The 20,532-nt window shown below is 40.7% G+C and overlaps 1 protein-coding gene and 1 long non-coding RNA gene across 2 annotated transcripts in view; one reads left to right on the forward strand and one right to left on the reverse strand.

Annotated features, from left to right (window-relative positions):
- Positions 1-20,532, forward strand: part of LOC125688422 (uncharacterized) — a 140,619-nt gene that overhangs the window by 25,034 nt on the left and 95,053 nt on the right. The gene's annotated exons all lie outside the window — the stretch shown is intronic.
- Positions 1,131-19,410, reverse strand: RP2 (RP2 activator of ARL3 GTPase). The gene is made up of 5 exons (XM_048934475.1): positions 19,166-19,410; positions 10,907-11,572; positions 8,129-8,243; positions 6,932-7,017; positions 1,131-3,837 (listed from the first exon to the last, which is right to left on the reverse strand). Exons 1-5 carry the CDS (start codon positions 19,286-19,288, stop codon positions 3,754-3,756), a joined length of 1,074 nt encoding a protein of 357 aa, XP_048790432.1. The 5' UTR covers positions 19,289-19,410; the 3' UTR covers positions 1,131-3,753.

Below are 20,532 nucleotides of genomic sequence, written 5' to 3' on the forward strand. Positions count from 1 at the left end.
AATAAAAGACTGGGGAATTGACAAATTCTACAAGACATTATCAGCAACAGTAATTTAAATACACACTGAAAGCTGAATGCTATAAGAATAAAGCCTACATGATTAAAACTCATCATTTAAAAGAAGATAATCAGATACAGAGCTCCCTCAGAAGCATAAATCAGTAAAACTCATTTTTGCTCCTATTAGTCAGAAGGACTGAAGCACATATTTTGTAATACAAAGTTTCAAGCTCCTTTTTGGAATGGAAAATATTTGTCCCAGTTATATAAGTGCAGCCTGGTATGTGGATTACTTCTAAATCCACGCATTTTATGCATGACTATCTGGATACGACAAAAGAAAGTGGGTGACTTCCTAGCAATTGGACACAGATACAGAGCATCTGCTGGCTACTATTTGGGACTTGACTGGCAAACACTGTGAAAATGCTTAAGCTTTACTGCAACTCAGATACTACAATTAAAAAAGAAAAAAGATTAGCGGCAACTCAGATCCAAGCGAGGTGTAAGATTTTAATTGAACTGTAAACATGTGAAACAGCTGAGAGCAGAACAAAATCTTTCTAGTATTTAAAGCTTCCCAACTGATCTTGTTTCAACAGAAAAATGTATTGATACAGGACTTCTTAGCAAACATTTACGCTTCATGGAAGTCACTCTAGACCATCTATGGCTGGAAAATTCTCTTTTCTGATCAATTTAAAGCTTTCAACTCTATTATTATAAACATCATGACCTGTTTTTGATGTGAGCACATCACTATCATCCACCCAGTATCCAAAGAGGTAATTACAGTTAGAAAGCACAGGACAAGCTGAAACAAAACAAATCAAACAAGCAAACGCCCAACCAACCAACAACAGGGAGAAGTGCTTTAACAGTCTGCATCCACGTATCTCTACAATTTGATATAAGAATATCTTCTGGCACATCTTATTATGCAAGAAGTAAAGTTAATCATATCCTCAGTGACTCTGGGGAAAAATCCCTGCTGTCAGAAATTTACCTTTTTGGAGGATGGATGACTGCACTGCTGTCAAAAATGCATCTTTTTCAGTGGATGGATGACTGCAGAGGTAATGCCTATTCTCAATTAGCTCCAAATATCTGGCAACTCACACTCTGTGCTTAAACATTGAATTCTGTTTTAATATTTGATTATAATTTGCAATGATTTGCAATTTAAGAAAGTCTTCCAGAACCCAGAGTTTACATTTGCAATGTTTATTATGAAATACATTCACAGTGCAACGCAAATTACACAAAAAGCTATACAAAAAACATACAAAAGACTACACGGAGCACGTACCATTCAGTAATGCATGCAATATCTGATATACTCTTAGTAAGGCTAGAAATGTCTCAACACCCATTAGCAAGAAATTGAAGTCAAAGATAAATAATTGGATTAAGAAACTCCTTCATTATTTAGGTTTTTAAAAATTAAAAACCCCTTTATGTTGCTTAGCATGCAAACAATGCAAAAGAAGCAACACCCTGCTCATTTCCAGCATGTAAAAAAGGTTTTCAATGTTTCAAGACCAGATTAATTTTCAATCACTCATTTCCTCCTTCATCAAAAATAGTCACAAAAAGCAATTCAGCACTTTGCTTCCTGATCAGATCGAAAATACAGAAAATAACCTGTAACACACACATAATCACGTGTCAGCACATAAGATTAGAAACATTACGTGTAAAAGTTTAGAGATCAGGATGGTCCAATACAGGCAGTGCTCAGAGAAGTCACATAACGACTCTTTTGAAGTACATTACACAGCTTTATTCATATCAGAAATAATGCACTTGCAGTATGGACCCAGAATAATTCCAGCAGTATTCATTGATGAGTTGTGCCTTGTGCACAGACCTAAGGTTTGTAGCTACTTCCCATAGCCTCACCTCACCACATCATACAAAAAAAGAAATCCTAGCTGGCTAAGAGCAAATAAGTGGCAATTTCTTCTACCAGTCAGATTTAGGTGGCAGTTTCATTTTATTTCACTCTATCGAATAATAACATTTTACAAGTGACATTTTTCTGACCTTCAGCATGCTAATGGTTTCGTGACTTCAGGAGATATCCTTCCTTATTTAATCTATGCATAACTTTAATGAGAGGTCCTAAGGACATATTCTCAATATCTAGTTTAAACTAAGGGCATGTATTTGCATAGTAGCAACAAAATGACAGCTCAGAACGTCTCTTGGGCATGACAGAATTATCAAAGAACCTGTTCTCCTGAAATTCATGTGCTAATTCTAAAAACAGCTAGCAAGAGGTGTGTATTCAGCCTCCCACTTGTGGAACTCTAAAGCTGTGAAATGGATGAACTGTGCATCTCAGCTGAAAAAAAGGGTTCAAGATTTTACTTTCAGAGGGACAGTGCTAATGAGGACATTATTGCTTTAGCATCTCAACACAGCCAAAGTGTGTTCAATTGATTATAAAGGCTGCATATACTGGCAACCCACAATTTTAATTAATAAATTCTGTTCTGTGCAGTTGCATGCACAGCCTGTTCAAGAATCACAGAGGGCTTGTACTCCCAGACATAAGTATTAAGTTCCTGTGGAAAAATCAGTGGGGAACTAACATGCTAAAAGAAATTAAGTAATCATATACTTAATAGTAGTAAAGATACGCACCCTAGTAAGTACTATATAGAAATAAGCATCCTTATTGATAGCTATTCAAATAAATCCAAATTGACAGTAGCACTTCTTCAGTCCATTTTGTGAATCAATCTCTAAGCCCTACAGCAAAGAGTAATATTCTACAGCCAATTTTCAGGAGTACTTTTGAGAGTAGCCCCCTGCTCTCGAGTCTTAACAAAGAAGAGCTTTCTTAATGCCATCAGAGCCCTTTCTCTGGTTCCTGGTTGCTGCACGTCCCTTGTAACAAGTAACAGTGTGCCAGTGTCATTACTCCCAGAGCTCAAGGGAATCTCAGGTATATCCCATATGTGGCATGGGAATACCAGAGGTAGATGCATCTCCAGAGAGCCTGAAGGGACCTTAGAGCTCTTTAGACTTTAGAGCATTTTCAGCTGAGTACCCATGATCAGAGTTCACCTCAGAGCAAAGAGCCTAGCAAGTGCTCACTCACCAGACTGCTCGTATGACAACTCTGCATAAATGCCCTTGCAAACAAATTTATTCAAAAAAGATGCCGAAGCAGAATAAAGCAGATGCACATTTTTTTAAGTCATGCTCTGTTTCTGAAAGAATGCTGCAAGAAAAGTCCATTTCAGACTAAGCTTTCAGAAGAACTCATCAAATACAATTTCCTTCCTGACCCGCAATGAAGACAAATACACATATAGGAAAGTTTTGAACAATGAGTGTCACAGGAATATACTTTGCTAAGAAAGTGTCCAAATTAAACTTCACAATTATCGATGTATCAAATGTATGCCAGCATTGCACTTTTCATGTCTTCCATTAAATGCTGACAAGAAACATTCAAGCGTCAATAAAAGTTTAGAAATCACTGTAAAAACAAGTTAGTACAAAACCTCTGTGGTTTCTGGAGCTGAAGTGTAAGTCTTGAGCACAATGCACACAAGGAGGTACGTTGTTTACTCCAGTTCAGGTAACGTGGTATTAAAACCATCAAGAGCTTTATAAAAGGAATGTATGAGAAATATAAATCCAAATGACAAAAATTCTCTGATACTACTGCAGTATTCAAACTAAGTGACATTCAAGTGCTGAGTCAAACCATACATGAACACTTCTGTGTTAGATCTCACATTCCCATCCGCATATCAGCAAAGTTGTAGAAGTTGTCCACATCTTGAGATGCTGATGCCTTGCTCTCCGACACAAAAACCTATTTCAGTAAACAAGGAAACAGTTATGCATCACTAATAAACAAGTTCAAGTAGTTTTTGCTTGTTTGGAGCTAATTATGACTTTATTTTTGCATTTCATGAGAGACCCAAATGTCTTGGTTTCCACTAAGGGTTGACAACAGAATCCTCTGAGCCCTGACGTACCCTTTGTTGTTGTGACTGTTCTCAGCAGACTCAGGCTACCAGTAAGCTTTCACACACAAAAAAACAAAGTTGGTAAGAACTCCCTTGCACTCTATTCCTAAAATCTTAGCTGCTGCTTTAGACAATTTTAGGTGTTTTATTTATTTATAATTAATTAGATTTGCATTTTGCACAATTGATCAACACATGCAATTTCAAGGTCTAGGACAATCACCTTCAAGAATTTCCAGCAAATTAGCTACAAATGTCCCAGGCACCATTCAAATAGATCAGTGTAACAGACACAAGGGCTGCAGCAGTTCATCAGTTTTTTCACGCTCAACAGTCTCAACAAACAAAGGATACTTTCAATTAAAACACTTGAATTATTTCTATTTTTTATTCCTCCAGGGGAATTCCCTCCCTCTTACCATATCATATGTGCTTGTGCAGCAAACAGCGATTCTGAAGTGTAAAAATGGGCTACTCCAGATATCACACTCACACAGCACTACTCTTCTGCTTCACCTCTGAGTACCATGTCAACATAAACTATGACAGTTCCTTGAATTGGTTTACTTTAATATAGTTCAAGATGAATATCCTGTTATCCATCAACTTCTGATTTCAGAACAAAATTGTCTATTTCAAGTAGCTGCCTAGACTACTGCTTGCAAGCACAGTAGATTTCTGTTTGAAAGGACTTGACAACACCTACTATTTATCTGGCAGTTTGCTGGTGCAACAGCAATTTGTACCACAGTCACAATAGTTGAGTATGTTCTTTCAATATCCTTCCCTACCAGAATATTGCAATTTACATTTTGAAGAGGATTTTATAAGCGATGAGGCCAATGGATACTGCATGAAAGGCACACAGAGGGGAAAAAAAGAAAAAAGAAAAGAAACAAGGACAGATCTAGCAAGACCACACAAATCAGAAGTTCTGTTATGTGTGTATAGCGCAGAGGTCTCTTTGCAACACGTTGTTTCTACTAAGCAGCTGTAATACTTCTGTAGAAGACTTAAGACCAGCTGGTACTACTGCTGATGATTTTTTCTACCTGCACTAGAGTATCTCAACAGTTATATTAGATCTAAATCAGAAACAAAAATTTGGCTAAATTGAAGGTATTAATGGACGAAGTTAATAAATTAATAATTTTGCAATGCAAGTGTAACTAGTTGCTTAAAAGCAGACTGATGTCCTTGCAAAACCTTACAGGATAAATGCCTTCCTGAGAGCTTTTGTCCCTGCTTTGTGATCAAGAATACCTATAATTCTTTCTGAGCACTGTAACAACTCTCAAGCTGTCCAAACGATAAAGGCAGCCAGCAGTGATGTGAAATCATTTTATAGAGCATTCCTGAACCTGCTGGTAGTAATAAGTCCAAAGTCTGCTACTCCCTACATTATTTCTAAATTATGACCTAAGAAAGATATATTTCCTAAAATGTATATTTGTGATATTCAAGTAACTGGAGATCCATACACAAACATAGCATTTATCTGATATCTGGGGGTTAAATTGTATCTAAATAAAAGACTGATAGGAAGCCTGAAGTCCTGCTTCTCAATTCAGCCCAACAATTATTTACAAACTGAGGTAGGTTTTACTACAGAGCCAGTCTGTAAAAAGCAGATTTAAATCCAGGGGCAGGAAATAATTTCACATTTGGAAACCTGAAGAACAAAGATTACTTCAAAGTATGAAGTGCATAGTTTCTGATGTCCCAGATCAGAGCACTCACTGTGTTATGACAACAGACACCAGTCATTCTGGCAAGGGAAGTCTAAGTTTTTATTTGTTCTAATAATTAATATAACTTCAGCCTTTGAACAGAGAAACTGAGATCTAGAAGAATGAGCTAATTATGTACCCAGTATCAGCTTTGTTTGGTATGAAAAAAGAAAAAAAAAACCAACAAACTAACTACATCAGAAACACCACAGTGATCTCCCAGTTAAAGAACTGATTTTTATGGTAAAATTTGCAGAGATGACTTCTGGGTCCCAAGAAAGAACCAGCAACATCACAGCGCTGCCTAGACTGCAGTCCTAGTATTTCCCAGACTAGGAGAACCAAAATGTAAACCTGCTACACATCAGGCTTTGCTCACACAATAGCAAATACAACAAAACCCTCAATCATTAGCTACATTGCAGATGACATTACAAGGCTGTTTTCCAGAATCTGGGCAGTCTAATTCCCGGAGCAATCCTTTTGAGATGAACTGAAAGACATCAAGGAGCTGTATGGACACTAAGTCCCAAAGACATTCCAGTCTTTTTTGCACAGTTTAAAAGCAAGGGGTTTGCCTCTCTCCTATTATCAGTAATACTGCTCCCTTGCAGAGCTCCAATTGTTTCCAGACACTTTCTCAAATCCACTGCCATTCAAAAAAAAGAAAAAAGAAAAAAGCAGACAGCAAGCAAAAAGGAGACACGGTATAAAGACAGTACAGTAAAACACGTTGACAGAAGAAAAAAGCAAATGCCTTTGAAGGAAGGCACACTGCAATATCCTTCAAAACAAAAGTAAATCTTGAGAAAAGCTGGAATACTATTAAACTCTGACAAAGATGTGGTACTGAAGTCTCCTTTATGAGGTTCTCTGCTCTATAAGTCTTGGAGCAGAGCTTTACCCTGTTAAATTAACAAAATTTGTTTTTACCACTATGTGAGAAAAGTTTCAGGTGAAAATCCTTTTTTTAAACAATATGGGAATTTAGTACTTTCGTTAACGGGGCAATTTTTATTCCTTCCTGCAAGCAAGCTTGAGTTTTGAGCAAAACAAGCAAACAAAAACAAAACATGACTAGGATATTTAGATTATACCATTCAGGAACTTCAAAAGAAAATTCAGTACATCGAAACTACAGCTTGACTGTGAATTATCTTAGATGTCCTTTAACATTTTCTGCTAATAAAGCAAAACACCAGCTTACCTTGGTTCCATTAAAAACATCATTTACAGTGTTTCGACATCCTTCCACAGCACCATCTCCATTGAACTCCAAAGCAACGACTGGACCTAGAAGATCGTTTCATCTGGAATCAATACAACTTTTGAGTCTGGCATTAAAACATTATAGTTTTCATCCCTTAGGGAATGGTGAAGCTTACAAGAATCATTTCAGTTTTTTGTCTGAGAAGCCATAATACAGAATTAAGAAACAGAAACACTTAACCATAGCTTAGAAGTACGATGTTATCTGTGCAGAAAATATCTGCAAATCCATGCTCATTTCTGCAGAGGCTCTAGCAGGTTTCCTGCTTTATTTCTTGAAAGACAGCAATGGCACAGAAATGCTGCAGGGTGGAAGGCATCGTGCAAGTGAGTCAGATTCTACTGCTCACATAGTGAGCCATTTCACAGACATCTGCAGCACGACTGAGTCATTCAGGCATTTTTACCTCAGTACCAAGATAGCGAACAGTCTGATTTTCAGACTTGTTCTCACCCACCATTTTCAGATCCCCTTTCTCTGCTTTCATTCTGAAAGCGTTATTTCTTCCCACATAGGTGCAAAATAGCCCTTAAACTACTTTTGATCTGAAAAGCAGAACTTCTATCCTATTCCTGCAGTAAGCATCATGGACCGCTTACAGTACTGTGAAAAAAACTTCGCATTGCTCCTAAGTTTGGGAGCACGTTTTGAGCTTCAGCACACAACAGATGGCAAGATGAAATTACTTCTATAGGAACAGATAATAAAACGATTACAGTCAAATCAGCAAAAAAGCTTTTCAAGTACTCTGACAGAACACCGTTTATAAACAGGAATTGAACACTTGCCTGTTCATACATTTGCTTTAATATCCATACGGAAACACTGAATATCTAGGTTCTTTACCTGCAGTTGTGCTAAGCTAATAGATTTTTATTCCAGAAAGATGAGCCTCTGTTGATCAGCCCAGACAGATCTGTTTATGTCACAGCTCCTAAGTGAATTAGTTCACTTTGGATGCCTTCAGTTTTGACAGGTTCAGTGCCTAAATGAAGCTTCCAAACTTCATCTCAACGGGCTTTATAATTTTCTCCTTCATCCTTCCATTTTCTTCTCTTTCACCTTCTCCAGAACACCCCACTACCAGCTAGATTTCTGCACTAAGAAGAGAAACAAAACTGTGTATAATCTCACCTCTTTCAAGCAGTGGAATGAATTCTGATGCATGCTGTTGGAAAACTCTCTGAGCATCCTCTGCTTTCATTGAGACTTCTTTGGTCTGTACCAGCTGAAAGCCTTTGGCAGTCATCTATTAACAGATAAAGTGTTCAAGCTAAAATGTTTCTCAGGCATGCAGCTCAACTTTAGTCTATTCCAGTGTAGACTGAATACTCATTTCCCATATACATTAAACCACAGAATAAAAAGACCCTTTTTACTCTTTTCAAAGACCATTTGCTTTTTCTGCATTTCTGTTTATTTCCATTCCATTCATCCAGATTTTATTCTTTGCTCTAGTGCACCTACAGGGGTAGGTGTGAATTTTGGTTTTATGTTATGGCCTAGGGTTGTAGTTTTTTCCACGGTCTCTCACAAGCTGAAACTAACAGGAGTTAAAAGCATTCAGCATCCGGAGTCAAGCAGTTTGTTCTCCTTAGACTGTAATAAAAAATAAGCTCAAATGCTTATCTATCTGCTACTGAAGTTTTCCATTTTGGGGAAGAAAAAAAAAAAAAAAAAAAAAAAGTTACAAGCTCTCAAACACACACAGCTCTTTATTCCAAACCCAGCAGAGATACTGAAGGTACATTGTCCTGGTTTTGATTGAGACACAGCTATTTTATTCACAGAAGAAATCTGGTGAGATACTTGGCTTTAGGAGAAAAACGATGTTTGTAACACATCAGTGCTTCCAGTTGTTGCTGAGCAGCGCCGCACAGAGCCAAGGATGTTTTGGTTTCTCAGCTTCTCATACTGCCACGACCAGTGAGGGGCATTGAGGGGACCCAAGGAGCTGGGAGGGGGGAGAACCATGGACAACTGACCTAAACTGGCCAAAGGGACATTCCATATCATATGACAACACGTAAAAGAGCTGTAAAACTGAAGGGAATTAGCTGGGGGGCAGCTGCTAACCAGAGGCTATCTGGGCATTGGTGAGCGGGTGGTGAGGAATTGCTTGTGCATCACTTGTTTTATGTTTGCATATATTTATTTTTGGCTCCCAAATGTGAAATAATTCAAGAGTTGTCACGATTGTACCCAGTTGAGCTGGTGCTGGGAATGAATGGAAGAATATGGGTAAAAGCAAAAACAGGTCAACAGACTTTAATGATAGTAAATACTTCAGAAACCTGTGAGCACATGACTGCAGAGCAGAGCAAACAAGTACTTGCCAAACTGCCAGGGAATTGAGTAAAAAAAAAAAAAAAACCCAAAACCTTGAGAATCTGTGATAACTGCAGGACATACATCACTAATATTATTTTTCCCCCTCCCCCCTTCCTTTTCTGTCCTAGTAAATAGCTTTTATCTCAACCTATGAGCTCTACTTTGCTGTTTGTTTGCTTTCTCTGATTCTCTCCCCCATCCCACTTGGCTGGTAGGGGGAACAAACAGCTGTGGGGTGCCTAGCTACTTGCTGGGTTAAAACCACAACATGCATGCGAAAGAAACAACTATATTTATACATCCAAAACATAAATTAAATCCACAGACTAGTAAGATTTCCCCAGCATTTCACTAAGTAGTCTTTTACATTCTTCTTAACTCTTCTTTGTAAAGGGAGACTATCAGGGGAGAACACACCTAATACCTTCTTTACTGTAGCTAATCATTCTTCAGAAAAAATACCCCCTTACTTATCTGTGTTCACTGAAGTAACTGTTAGTAACTCAGTTCCTGATAGGGATGGGGGTAGGTGCTTTAGGGAAACACCCTAAAGCTTTTTATCTTTTTTTTCCTTGTAGTTAAAAATTGAAAGAAAGAACTCCATCATTTGTTTGGTTGCTCATACAACACTAGGATCAGCAACTTTTGCAGATACCTCTCTCAAGCTGTAAGCTGTAATTCACTTATTGGCTCTGCTCTGTCATCCCTGGCACTCCAGAATGCTAAAAGCAGCCAGCCACTCCCAGATTTTAGCCCAGTGAAGACCAAACTCAGCCAAGCATAGGAGCTCCTGCCTTACAAGAAAAAAAAAAAAAAAAAAAAAAAAAGACAGCACCAGCTATTTAAATAATGAAAGACAGCTGACTTGTAACAAATACTCCCTGAATTTTCCAGCAAAAAATTCCAACACTGGATGGTAAGGGCAGGGGATAGATAACATTTAGCATGTTATTTTTAAAAGTCTCTGTTAGTGCTGGCAAAGCTTTCAGGGCAAATAGCCTTGATAGATTTTGGGGACAATAAGTTAACAAGTTTATTGACTATCTCCTTTCACAAGCATTGACAACCACTTATTCTATACTTCACCAAGTTCATTGATGAACTACACATTTTCCTCAGTGTAGGTTTGGTGTGCTGTACTGGAAAAATACACTGGAATGATTAAAGAACAGGTGTGCCAATACAGGACATTAGTTGTAATATAACTCACACAGAGAGTGGTGACACACAGGAACAGGTTGCCCAAGGAGGCTGTGGATGCCCCATCCCTGGAGGCATTCAAGCCCAGGCTGGATGTGGCTCTGGGCAGCCTGGTCTGGTGATTGGTGACCCTGCACATAGCAGGGGGGTTGAAACTAGATGATCATTGTGGTGCTTTTCAACCCAGGCCATTCTATGATAACTGTTTGATCAGGATGAGTTCCATTATCTTATCTTGCTTCAAGGTTTTAACATGCAGTTGATTAATACAGTTAGCAGGCAGGCAGAACCTCAACATTCTCTCTTCAATAAGCACCAAGGCTATCCAGAGAAAGTTCAATTAGAAATTCATAAAGTTGAACAGAGAAAAAGGTCACTTACCTCATCAATTAGCTTTCTGGCATTCGCAGTTGTGTAGTCACCAGCAAAAAACACAGCCAAACACGATTCATCACTGCTCTTCTGTCTCTGCCCTCGAGTTATTGGTATTATGCTCTTCATAGCATCTGTAGAAATTCTGACAGCTTTCAGCTCTTCAGAAGTGGGCAGAGGAACATAATCTTGAACCACAGCATTTTCAGGCAAAAGGCCCCAGTTATTTTCTCCTGACACAGGAGTAAAGTCATGGATCTTGCTCCATGTGTTATTGAAGATACTCAGTCCAGCATCTTTAAACTGTAAAGCAAGCTCAGGATAATAGTACTGGAAACAACCAAATTTCATACCTGTGGAGGACTCAATAATAGGTTGGGTGGCACAGCACAAGAATACCTCCAGCTTTTTGCAGTCCCGAGTACGAAACTGTTGGCAGGCTACTATGCATTTGCAATCCTTGCAATCACGGAAAAACACACTGCCTTTTATTGGTCCTAAAAAGATTTGGCAGTTTACACAGTCATCGACAGTGATTGTGGCAGAATGGTCAAATATGTAGATAGTACAGTTCTCACAGTCCTGAATGACAAATTGTTGTCCTGCTACTTTTCCAGGGAGTCGACCCACAGTTTCATCCTTCAGTCCAGAAAAAGTGTAATCTTTTGGATCAACCTGAAGGAGAAAGGAAAGAAAGCACATGAAAGTCTTTACGTACAGATGATGTTATAATGCCAAATGTTAACTGATTTGGATTATCTGAGATATTACAGATCTGTACAGGATAACTTGCCAGAAAACTTCAAAGAACAGATATCAGAGTGATGAAAGATGCTTTTTAACTAGGCTACTGGAACACATAGTATTGAGGTACAACAGAGAGCCGAAACTAAACTCCAGGACAACAACAAACAAACAAACCTCACCACAACTAAGTTTGTTCTTTAGAAAGGAAATGGGAGGGGGTTCTAAACTGTTTCTACAGGAAAGATGGTCCTGAGGATTATGGTAATAACAGTAATAAATGAATTGGCCAACAGCATTAAAGATTCATAAAGCTGGGAAGACAGAGTACTTCCTTTTCAAGTAGCCTGCTTGCTCTTATGTTACCACTCCTCAACACACCGCAAGAAAACATTGCTGCTTTCAAGCAGCATCTCCATCATTACGTTTGCAAACAACAAAGAGCTTGCTTATCTATGCCACAGCACTACCTTGTGCTAACAACTCCAGCTACATGCTAGCTATAAGCAACAAGCAAAGATTGGCAGTGCTGGCATACAGGTCATGTTTACAGACCTCTCCTCCTCCACTCTCCAGCATTCTTCTGCTGCAAGAGAAACTGTGGCCCTCCCCAGCAGCCTGTGCTGCAGAGCAGTGACTGGGGAGCCACGCAGTGACAAGGACGGTACCTGATGCAGCTGGGCTGCATGAATAATACAGCAGCTGCAGTCAGAACACTGAAGGAAATCTGAGCTGCGTTCCTCCTAGTTACATGACAGTCAAGGCAACTGTGCTTTCCCAGAGCAAATTCTACTCTGCCCTCTTGTGAAAGCTTATTAAAATAGCACTGAAAGGAAACAAGTACCTGAACTATTCTAACACCAGATCACTTCCCTGAACTGCCATTTCAGTCCAAAGGCCTTAAGGCTTGCTGTACTGCAGGCAATGATAAAGCAGTACAGCAGGCCCTGGACAGCTCAACTGGCAAGAAATTCCCCCTCCCCACTATTCTGAACATTCACAGAAGATTAGAGACCAGAAAAAAGTCTCTGGTTTCTAAAACCACAAGCAAGAAAGTGCATGTGTCATGGACATGCACTAAAGCAGCTTAGTTTAGATAGGTTTTTCCTGAAATAGCTCCTGGAAGCCACATATGTCTACTAACAAAGTGTGCTCTTACATGCATCATGAGAGACTTCCTGACACAAAAGTAAGTTTGCAGCTGATGAACTTTCTCCATGGATATGAACTCCCAGTAAGCACTTTTCAGCCAAATTCAATATTGCTAGCACAAACCTGGGACAGGGAGGTGGAAGAGTTACAGACAGAACTGGAAGGCTCAAAGTAAAGGCATCACAGCACAGAGCCACACCACATGATTAAGATTCCAACTCCCTAAGATCTTGCACAAGACTCGTGTAACGTTACTTATCTGATCCACTGAGCATTCCCAAGGCACCGAGAGAATTGAAGTATCAGAACTGCTTTGGGACACATTCTTCCCCAGCATCTCCTAGAGCATTCATGGATGGATGTGCATGTGTATAATATGTACAAACATAAATATTTATTTATAGCCTTGGGAGTGGTAGTGCCTTGTAACTGAAACAGAGGAACGGTTACTTCCCTTACAAAGGAGAAGTTCAAAGTTCCCAGAACTGGCAGCTTTTTTAGAAACATCACACCTACTGTGCCCTTCTAAACAAGCCTCTTCTAAATGCCTCGGAGACTGTATTAGTTTGTCCAACATTAAGTCCTCACAAAGATCTGTGAAACAACTTTCCTTTACTATTTTAATTAGGCCTAAGTGTATAACACTGCTTTGTCAGATAATCCTCAGGTTACAGAATCTCAGATAAGAGCACTTGAGAAAGAGTAGCGTTGAGTTCAATGATGTTCTGTATTAATTTAGATTGAGCAACAAAATCAGCTGATCTCCACATTCAAGAGCTCAATTTTGTTTCCCTAATGTGAATTAACAGTTGTGTGCTGATGTAATTCTTAGCTCTAAGTTTGTTCACCACTGTAGGGAGTTGGATGATTTCTTTTAATTCCACTTGGCAGTTTTCTTTTTCAAAGACCAGAAATATTTATTGACTAACACAACCATTGGAACCAGAGGGACTGAATGAAATAGACCTCAGCACTCCCCCTGCCACGCTGGGTTTGTGCCCTTGAGAGCAGTCAGTAACCCAAGAGGCCGTAGCACATCTGAGTATTTCAATTCCCTTGGATAAAAGAAAAGCCTTAGAAAAAATATCAGGGCAGGATTATAATTTTGAGAACACATCCAACATCTGTTTATGTCCTTATCACTGAGCTTCATGCTTAACAGTCCTCAGGTGTACAGGTATCACCATGAGGTTAATACTCCACTAACTCACCTTCCTCCCCCTGAGACAGACTGCACTAATTGCTTGAGTTCCACCTCTATAGCTAAAAAGCAGGCTAGGAAAAACACAGGCAACAGAAGATAGCATTTAAAGACTTGCACGGTGAGAACCAGAGATATGTAGATTCTCTACCTACTTATCTGGTACAACTTTGTTGTAGAATCTTATGTGCATGACAAGCTAGCAATAGAAAAATCAAGTTTGATAATTCACCTACTTATCCTTCACATGTGTATAAAGCTTCAAAGAATTGAAGCAGCTGTATATAGTTTTGAAAGCCCTTTTCTGCAGATTGGTATAATTCCAAACAACCACAGTATTTATAGGTGTAAGTTTTAATGCTTTCAGCTGAATTTAGAGAGTTTTAGAGTAGAGAGTTCTGCATTAATAGGTTTAAGCACAGCTCAAGAATTGAAAACTTCTAGTCAAAGTGCTATGAGTAGGTTCAGGAATCATTCTGTAAAGTAACCTAAAATAATTAGATATGATGACCAAAAAAAAATCCCTGCTTACTCAATAGCTTTTCTCCTTAACAGAAAACCAGAAGTCTCATCTGTTGTCAGCAACTGCGAAACTGCGAGACCCCCCCGCGGGGTCTGATGTGTTAAGCTCCCTCCCTGCTCTAATGATTGATGTGTGATGTGCCCCCTTGGGGGCGTAGACGAAGTAATTAGGCTATATAAGGTAGTGTATACGGGTAATAAATGCCATTTGCTGCTCATCATATTGGTGTCGCCTCGGTAATTGGCCAAGCTGCGGTCTCCCGGGAAATTCGAGACGGGTTCGAACGGCAACACTCATCTGTAGTCATTGGAAACAACAGTGCTGATAAGTCTATTACAAAGGACTGGAGAACATGTAAAGCAGTGATTATAAGGCACGGAGAAAGAAGTGGTGGCAAGCAAAAGTTTGCCATGAATGCTCTGAACTCTAGTAAGTTCTGCAGCAGCAAGTAACACTGTAGTATGCAGCTTTTCCTACTGTGAACAACTGTCTTGCAAGAAGGCCAGAGGCCAGGAAGGCAGATGAAGTTATCTCCCTTCAGCCCTGGCAGCTCCCACTTGGAAGACTGAGAAGTACCAGATACTCACAGTTTTCAGTGCTAGCTGTACCTGAAATCACCAAGGTCCCCAACAGCTTCTTCCTGGTTCATGATCTAAGAAGACTTTTCTAAGAAGCCTGGTCGATCAGGAAAGGAGTCTTAGTCAGCAATGATTGCCCACTACTAATAAGGAGGCAAAGCAGTCTTTAATGGATTGTGGCCCTCCCCTAGTTACTTGTACATAGCCTGCAAAACAGTGACTTTGAAGTCTGTCAAAACCACTGACACAAAGATCTTCTTTTAAATATCGCTCTCAAAAATCACTTCCTACCTTTCTAAATTATAACAAACGATATTTCCATTACAAATTTATGTACAATTAAGAGTATGTAAGAATTGGCTGCTGACACAGTGACATCAAAAGCTGCAGTTACAGGGCAGGCACACAGACTTAAGAAGATTTATGTGCTATTTTTGTCAATAGGGGAATTAACAGAAAGGAAGCAAAAGAAGTGCATTCCAGGCCTAGGCAATTCCTCGCATTCAGATTTAAATGGGATTGGTGCCCTTCAGCACTGAATTGCAACATCCACTGGAGAAAGTGTTTGTTCAAGTTACTCACCTCTGCCTGACTTCCAGGTTCCCAGCAGTAACAAAAGCTGTAAAGAGGGACAATATCTGCAGATTCTAACCACTGTCATGCAGTTTTTCATCTTGAAGCATCTCCTGTACACCTTGACTTTAAACACAACCAATATAACAGCCAGAAGATATGTTTCATTCTATTCTTCAGAATCCCTCCCTTCTTACAGAGGACCAATAATAGCACTGAGGAGACACTGGCAGACTTGTCTGAACAACAAACTGCTGCCAGATGCTGCAGATAGGAAAAAGAAAGGAAAAAAAAAAAAGAAAGAAAAAAAAAGAAGCTAGAACACACTCTCATCAGCCTTAAATGAAGGTGTTATTTAATATTAACCTGTTGACTTCCTCAGTTGGTAGATCACATTTTGAGAAACACAGCAGTAGTTTTTCCAGTGCACTGAAAAGCCTAATATGTCAGAGTATCTGATCTGAGCATGAGAACTCAGGACACCACCTCCCATTGCTTAGTAACAGACAAATCAAAAAGGTTAAAGTGATTTCATATTTGTTCAATAATAAAATATATGTGAAAGAGATGTAGACAATGCAAGAAGACCTTATCAGCTCAGACCATTCCAGCAGAATCACCAAATGTGAAGTAACTAACAGAAAACTACGACTCGTGTGGCAAGTTAAAGACCTGTTCATGAGGTTTTCTTCTTTGATTATGGTTTGGTTTTTTGTTTGTCTGTTTTGGGGGTTTTATTTTTGTGTATGTATGTCCAATTTTAAACTGTTTGAATTCAACTACTAGGGCCTGACAGTAACTATCATTATATGTTTCCTACCAAATACAGCACTTCATCTGCAAGTCAATTGGCACAAAAGAAAATTTTCTCAGTAGGGAAGTCCACCTAAGTTTTGAATGTAATTGAAATCATAACTCATCTAATCTTACTTCTTTGAGGATGAGAAGCAACAGCAAAAAGAAAAACCTCAGATGCTTGTGTTTCCCCTCTTCACGGAGGAGATCACAGCACATGGTTGCATCAGCCATCTCAAAATATAAAATCCCAGTTTCTGTCTGTACATATCCATGTTTTGCCATTGCTGTAGTTATTATTCTGGTCCTGTGTGCCAATGCTGTTTAGTCACTCAGAACATAGAAAGGTAGGAAAGGAAAAGGGAGACCAAGAACAGGAGGGCAATCTTATGTTGTAGATGAAATCATAGCTGAAGGCCGAGGAGATTCAGGCATCACCAAGTTCCTCTTTTGCATTTGGTCAGGAAGGGATATGACAAGCCTGCAGAATGTTAAGTAGTGATAACTCTCTGTAATAAGCTGTGCACTGCTTATTTATCTGGAATCCCATAGAAGAAAGAAATAGAACACATTTTGATTTCAGGATAAGCTCATCCTTTGATTCTTCTTCTGCACCATAAGTAATCTTCACACAGTTCTCCAAATCCAGAGGTCAGCAAACATTATAGAGATCCCAGTAGATTTACGACGCAATCTGAATTTGATTAATTTTTAACCATCTGAAATACATAGACTTCTGTTCCCTTTTAAATAAGAGCACATACAAATCTGAAAAGGCCCTTCAAATTCATGTCTTTCCTTACTTTTAAGTAACCTATCAGCAGCTCATAGCATTTCATGTTTAGTTTTCTACCACACGGCCCATTTTCAGGGCTACTACACTGGAGTTATATGGTCACAAAGTCTTTGTCATACTACTTTTTAGCTACATAATACCAACAGTAATCTTCTTTTGCCAGAAGAACACAATTAAGACAGTCTACACTGTGCTGTGCTTCAGAAGTGGAAGAAACAACTTTGCTGGAAGAACTGCTTAAGTTCAGAGCTTCTGCCAGCACAGCTGTCAGCTAGCAGTCGCCTTGTTTCGCATCCCTGTACAGACAATCATGCACATAAGAGTGCCTAGGTTGCGCTGCCTACAGTAAGTATGTCAGCATAGCCTGAATTAATGGGAAGCCAACCAGAGCCTCTGAGCAGCAAGATTTATCCATCTCTAAGAATGTTCAGACATCCTGCACAGACTGTAGGCATTTGCACTCTGCTTGCAGAACTGCACTACACAACTGGAACAGCATCACTGTGCGTAATAGCTTGAAATTAGAACACACTTCACACCTAACACATTCATATTAAAAGTAACAGGAAATGCTAATGGCTTTTAAAGTTCATATTTCTGACCGAGTTACTGTTTTCAGAACACAAATTTGATGCGCTCGATGATCAAAGAGCCCTAATGCCTCAAGTTTTCCAATTGCCACCAATCAAACTTTGCATACAAATACAGATTGTGAAATGAATAAGTATACTTATGTGTGCTGCATCAAAAAATGAAGCAGCAATAGAGAATTGGATAATGTGTCTGAGAGAATACCTAACGCTACCACGTGAACACTGACATGGTAACACTTAACACAAACTGTGATCAACAAATACAGTGCAGAAAGAGCTCAGCATTCCCTTGCCTAAAAGCAAGCATCTCAGCTCTGCTCTCCTGGCTTAACATACCAAGCATATACTCAGAGACCAATGAAAAGTAATGCTGCAGGGAGCAAGAGAAATGGGCTGGAATGTGACATAAATGTTCTTGAGCTGTGCTGTACCAAATTAAGCAGCTACTCTTCCGCAGTTCAGTAGAACAGCCCAAACTCACTGATTCTTCCAGTTTTTCAGAGTATTTCATACAAAGAGGAAGTTATATACGCAATACATGACATACTTCCCCCCAGTGAGACAGCTTGTTTGCACTGTAAAACCTCATCTGTTCCCTCCAGCCTACTTCCCACATGCTAACAATCACCTCCACAGCAACAAGGTTCGTTTTCCTCCCAAGTCCAGCATGTCTATGTGCCAGTTTTCCACACAGCTCCACAAGTTAGTGCCATTTGAGTAAAACAGTGTGTAGAAAAGCTCATACGAGTTAACCTTTAGCTGACGAATTTGCTCTATGATTAGGTCATACGGTTTCAAATGCTCATTTAGTCACGTACTTTGGCACTCACTCACCCTACTCACTGCAGGACAGGTTCTCAGCACAGCCCTCTCCCCATAAGAAGTCTCCACAAGCACCCTACAGCCAGACAGAGCAACGAGCCCAGCACAGGTCAGCCTTCTTTATCCCCAGGATCCGATCCCTCCAGGTTACACGCACAGTCCCTCGGCTCATCTCCAGCACAGCTTTTTCTTAATCCACTTGAAAGACTTAGGAGCAACCCCGAAGCACCTCACCAAGTTTAGAAACACAAGCGAGCTCAGCACGAGTTACAGCTAACATGAGCTCACGCATCTTTTTGTCACTTGTACCACACGGCCTAAAGGTCCGACAGCCCAACGATCGAAGCTCGCACCGGACCGACAGCGCATTCTCACTCCGCCCCGCTCTCGCTAACGGGACGGGCTGCCTCGCGGCGAATACGAAGCCAAGGCTGCCGGCACACTGCCTGACAGGAAACCGCTTTCCGCTCGCCCTCCCCGCCGCCCCGTACCTTGGCTCGCTGGTCCCAGCTGTACTGCGGCGCCTTCTCCTCGCCGGCCGCCGGCTCTTGGCTGGCTCCTTGCTGCTGCCCGCTCTGCGCCGGCTTCCTGCGCTTGGAGAAGAAGCAGCCCATGGCACCGGCGCCGCCGCCTCGGCAACCGAAAACCGCCGCGCGCTCTACAGCCGCCCCGCTGGCGCCGCCCGGCCCGGCCCGCGGGGAGAGGCCGTGCGGGACCGAGCGCCAGCGCAGCGCCTCGCCGCCCCGCCCCGCTTCCGGCTTCCCCGCCCGCCTCCGTCTCCCGTAGCGACGGCGACAGCTGGCGGCCCGGAGGGGCGGGGAAATTTCTGTCTGGAGGCTGTACCGTCATTTCGAAATGCTTTCTCCCGGGTTTCACGGAACGGAATATCCCGAGGCGGAAGGGAGCCGCAAAGACCACCGAGACCAACCCCTGGCCCCACACAGGACCACCCAAAATTCAAACCCTGTATCTTCTAGCAATATCCAAACGTTCCTTGAACTCCTTTGCCGTACCCACCGCCCTCCGGTCTGGTGAGGAGCCTTTCCTTAACTCCCCCATACTGCGGGGAAGTATTCTTGCCTGCGCCCAGGCCAGCAGACCCACAGGGCAGAAGTGGCTGTTAAGGCAGGGGGTGATGGATGTCACTACATAACCTGAAGGTTGCTGTCTCACATCGATCTGTCATAACAGAGGACTTCATAGTCCCCATGAGTAGAGACCACTTCACTGTGCTGAGAAACAGCTGGCTCTGCAATAGAAATACCTCATCACTGATGTCAGTACCATTTCAAAAGGTTTTTAAATGCAAGAGAAGAAAGTAACTCCTGCATTTGCCTTGCATTTGCTGTAATGTAAATTAGAGCTAGGATTTTCCACACTATCATGACCAATATCCTTGCCTTGCAAAATCATCAGTGCCACAAGAAGTCAGGGTTTTATATGGCTACAGCAGATTGGGACATGCCTTAGGTTTTATCGCCAAACCTCCAGGCTGTTTCCTGACACCAAAACACCAGGATATTTCTTCCAGACCAATTTAATATGACTTACAAGCACATGACTTCTTTAGAAATTGCAAATGCCCGGCACAGCTCTTCATTCTCCATTCATACGCCAGGCAGACTCAACCCTCTTGGCCTGTGAGATTTGATACAATCATAGCCTGAAGTGTAGTAATGTAAGATTGCAATAACACTGTAGTCACTACCAAACATTATTATACTTACTTTAATTTCAACAAACTGCCGTAATTAGTGACTTCCCTCCTGGGGATGTTATGAAATATACCTAATTACACTGTAATACGGAGCTTTCTGATCCCCGGCTAGCAGTTTCTAGGTAACTGAAAAATAAGGCA

The sequence above is a fragment of the Lagopus muta genome, chromosome 1, assembly GCF_023343835.1.
Source record: "Lagopus muta isolate bLagMut1 chromosome 1, bLagMut1 primary, whole genome shotgun sequence".
Lineage (NCBI taxonomy): Eukaryota > Metazoa > Chordata > Aves > Galliformes > Phasianidae > Lagopus > Lagopus muta.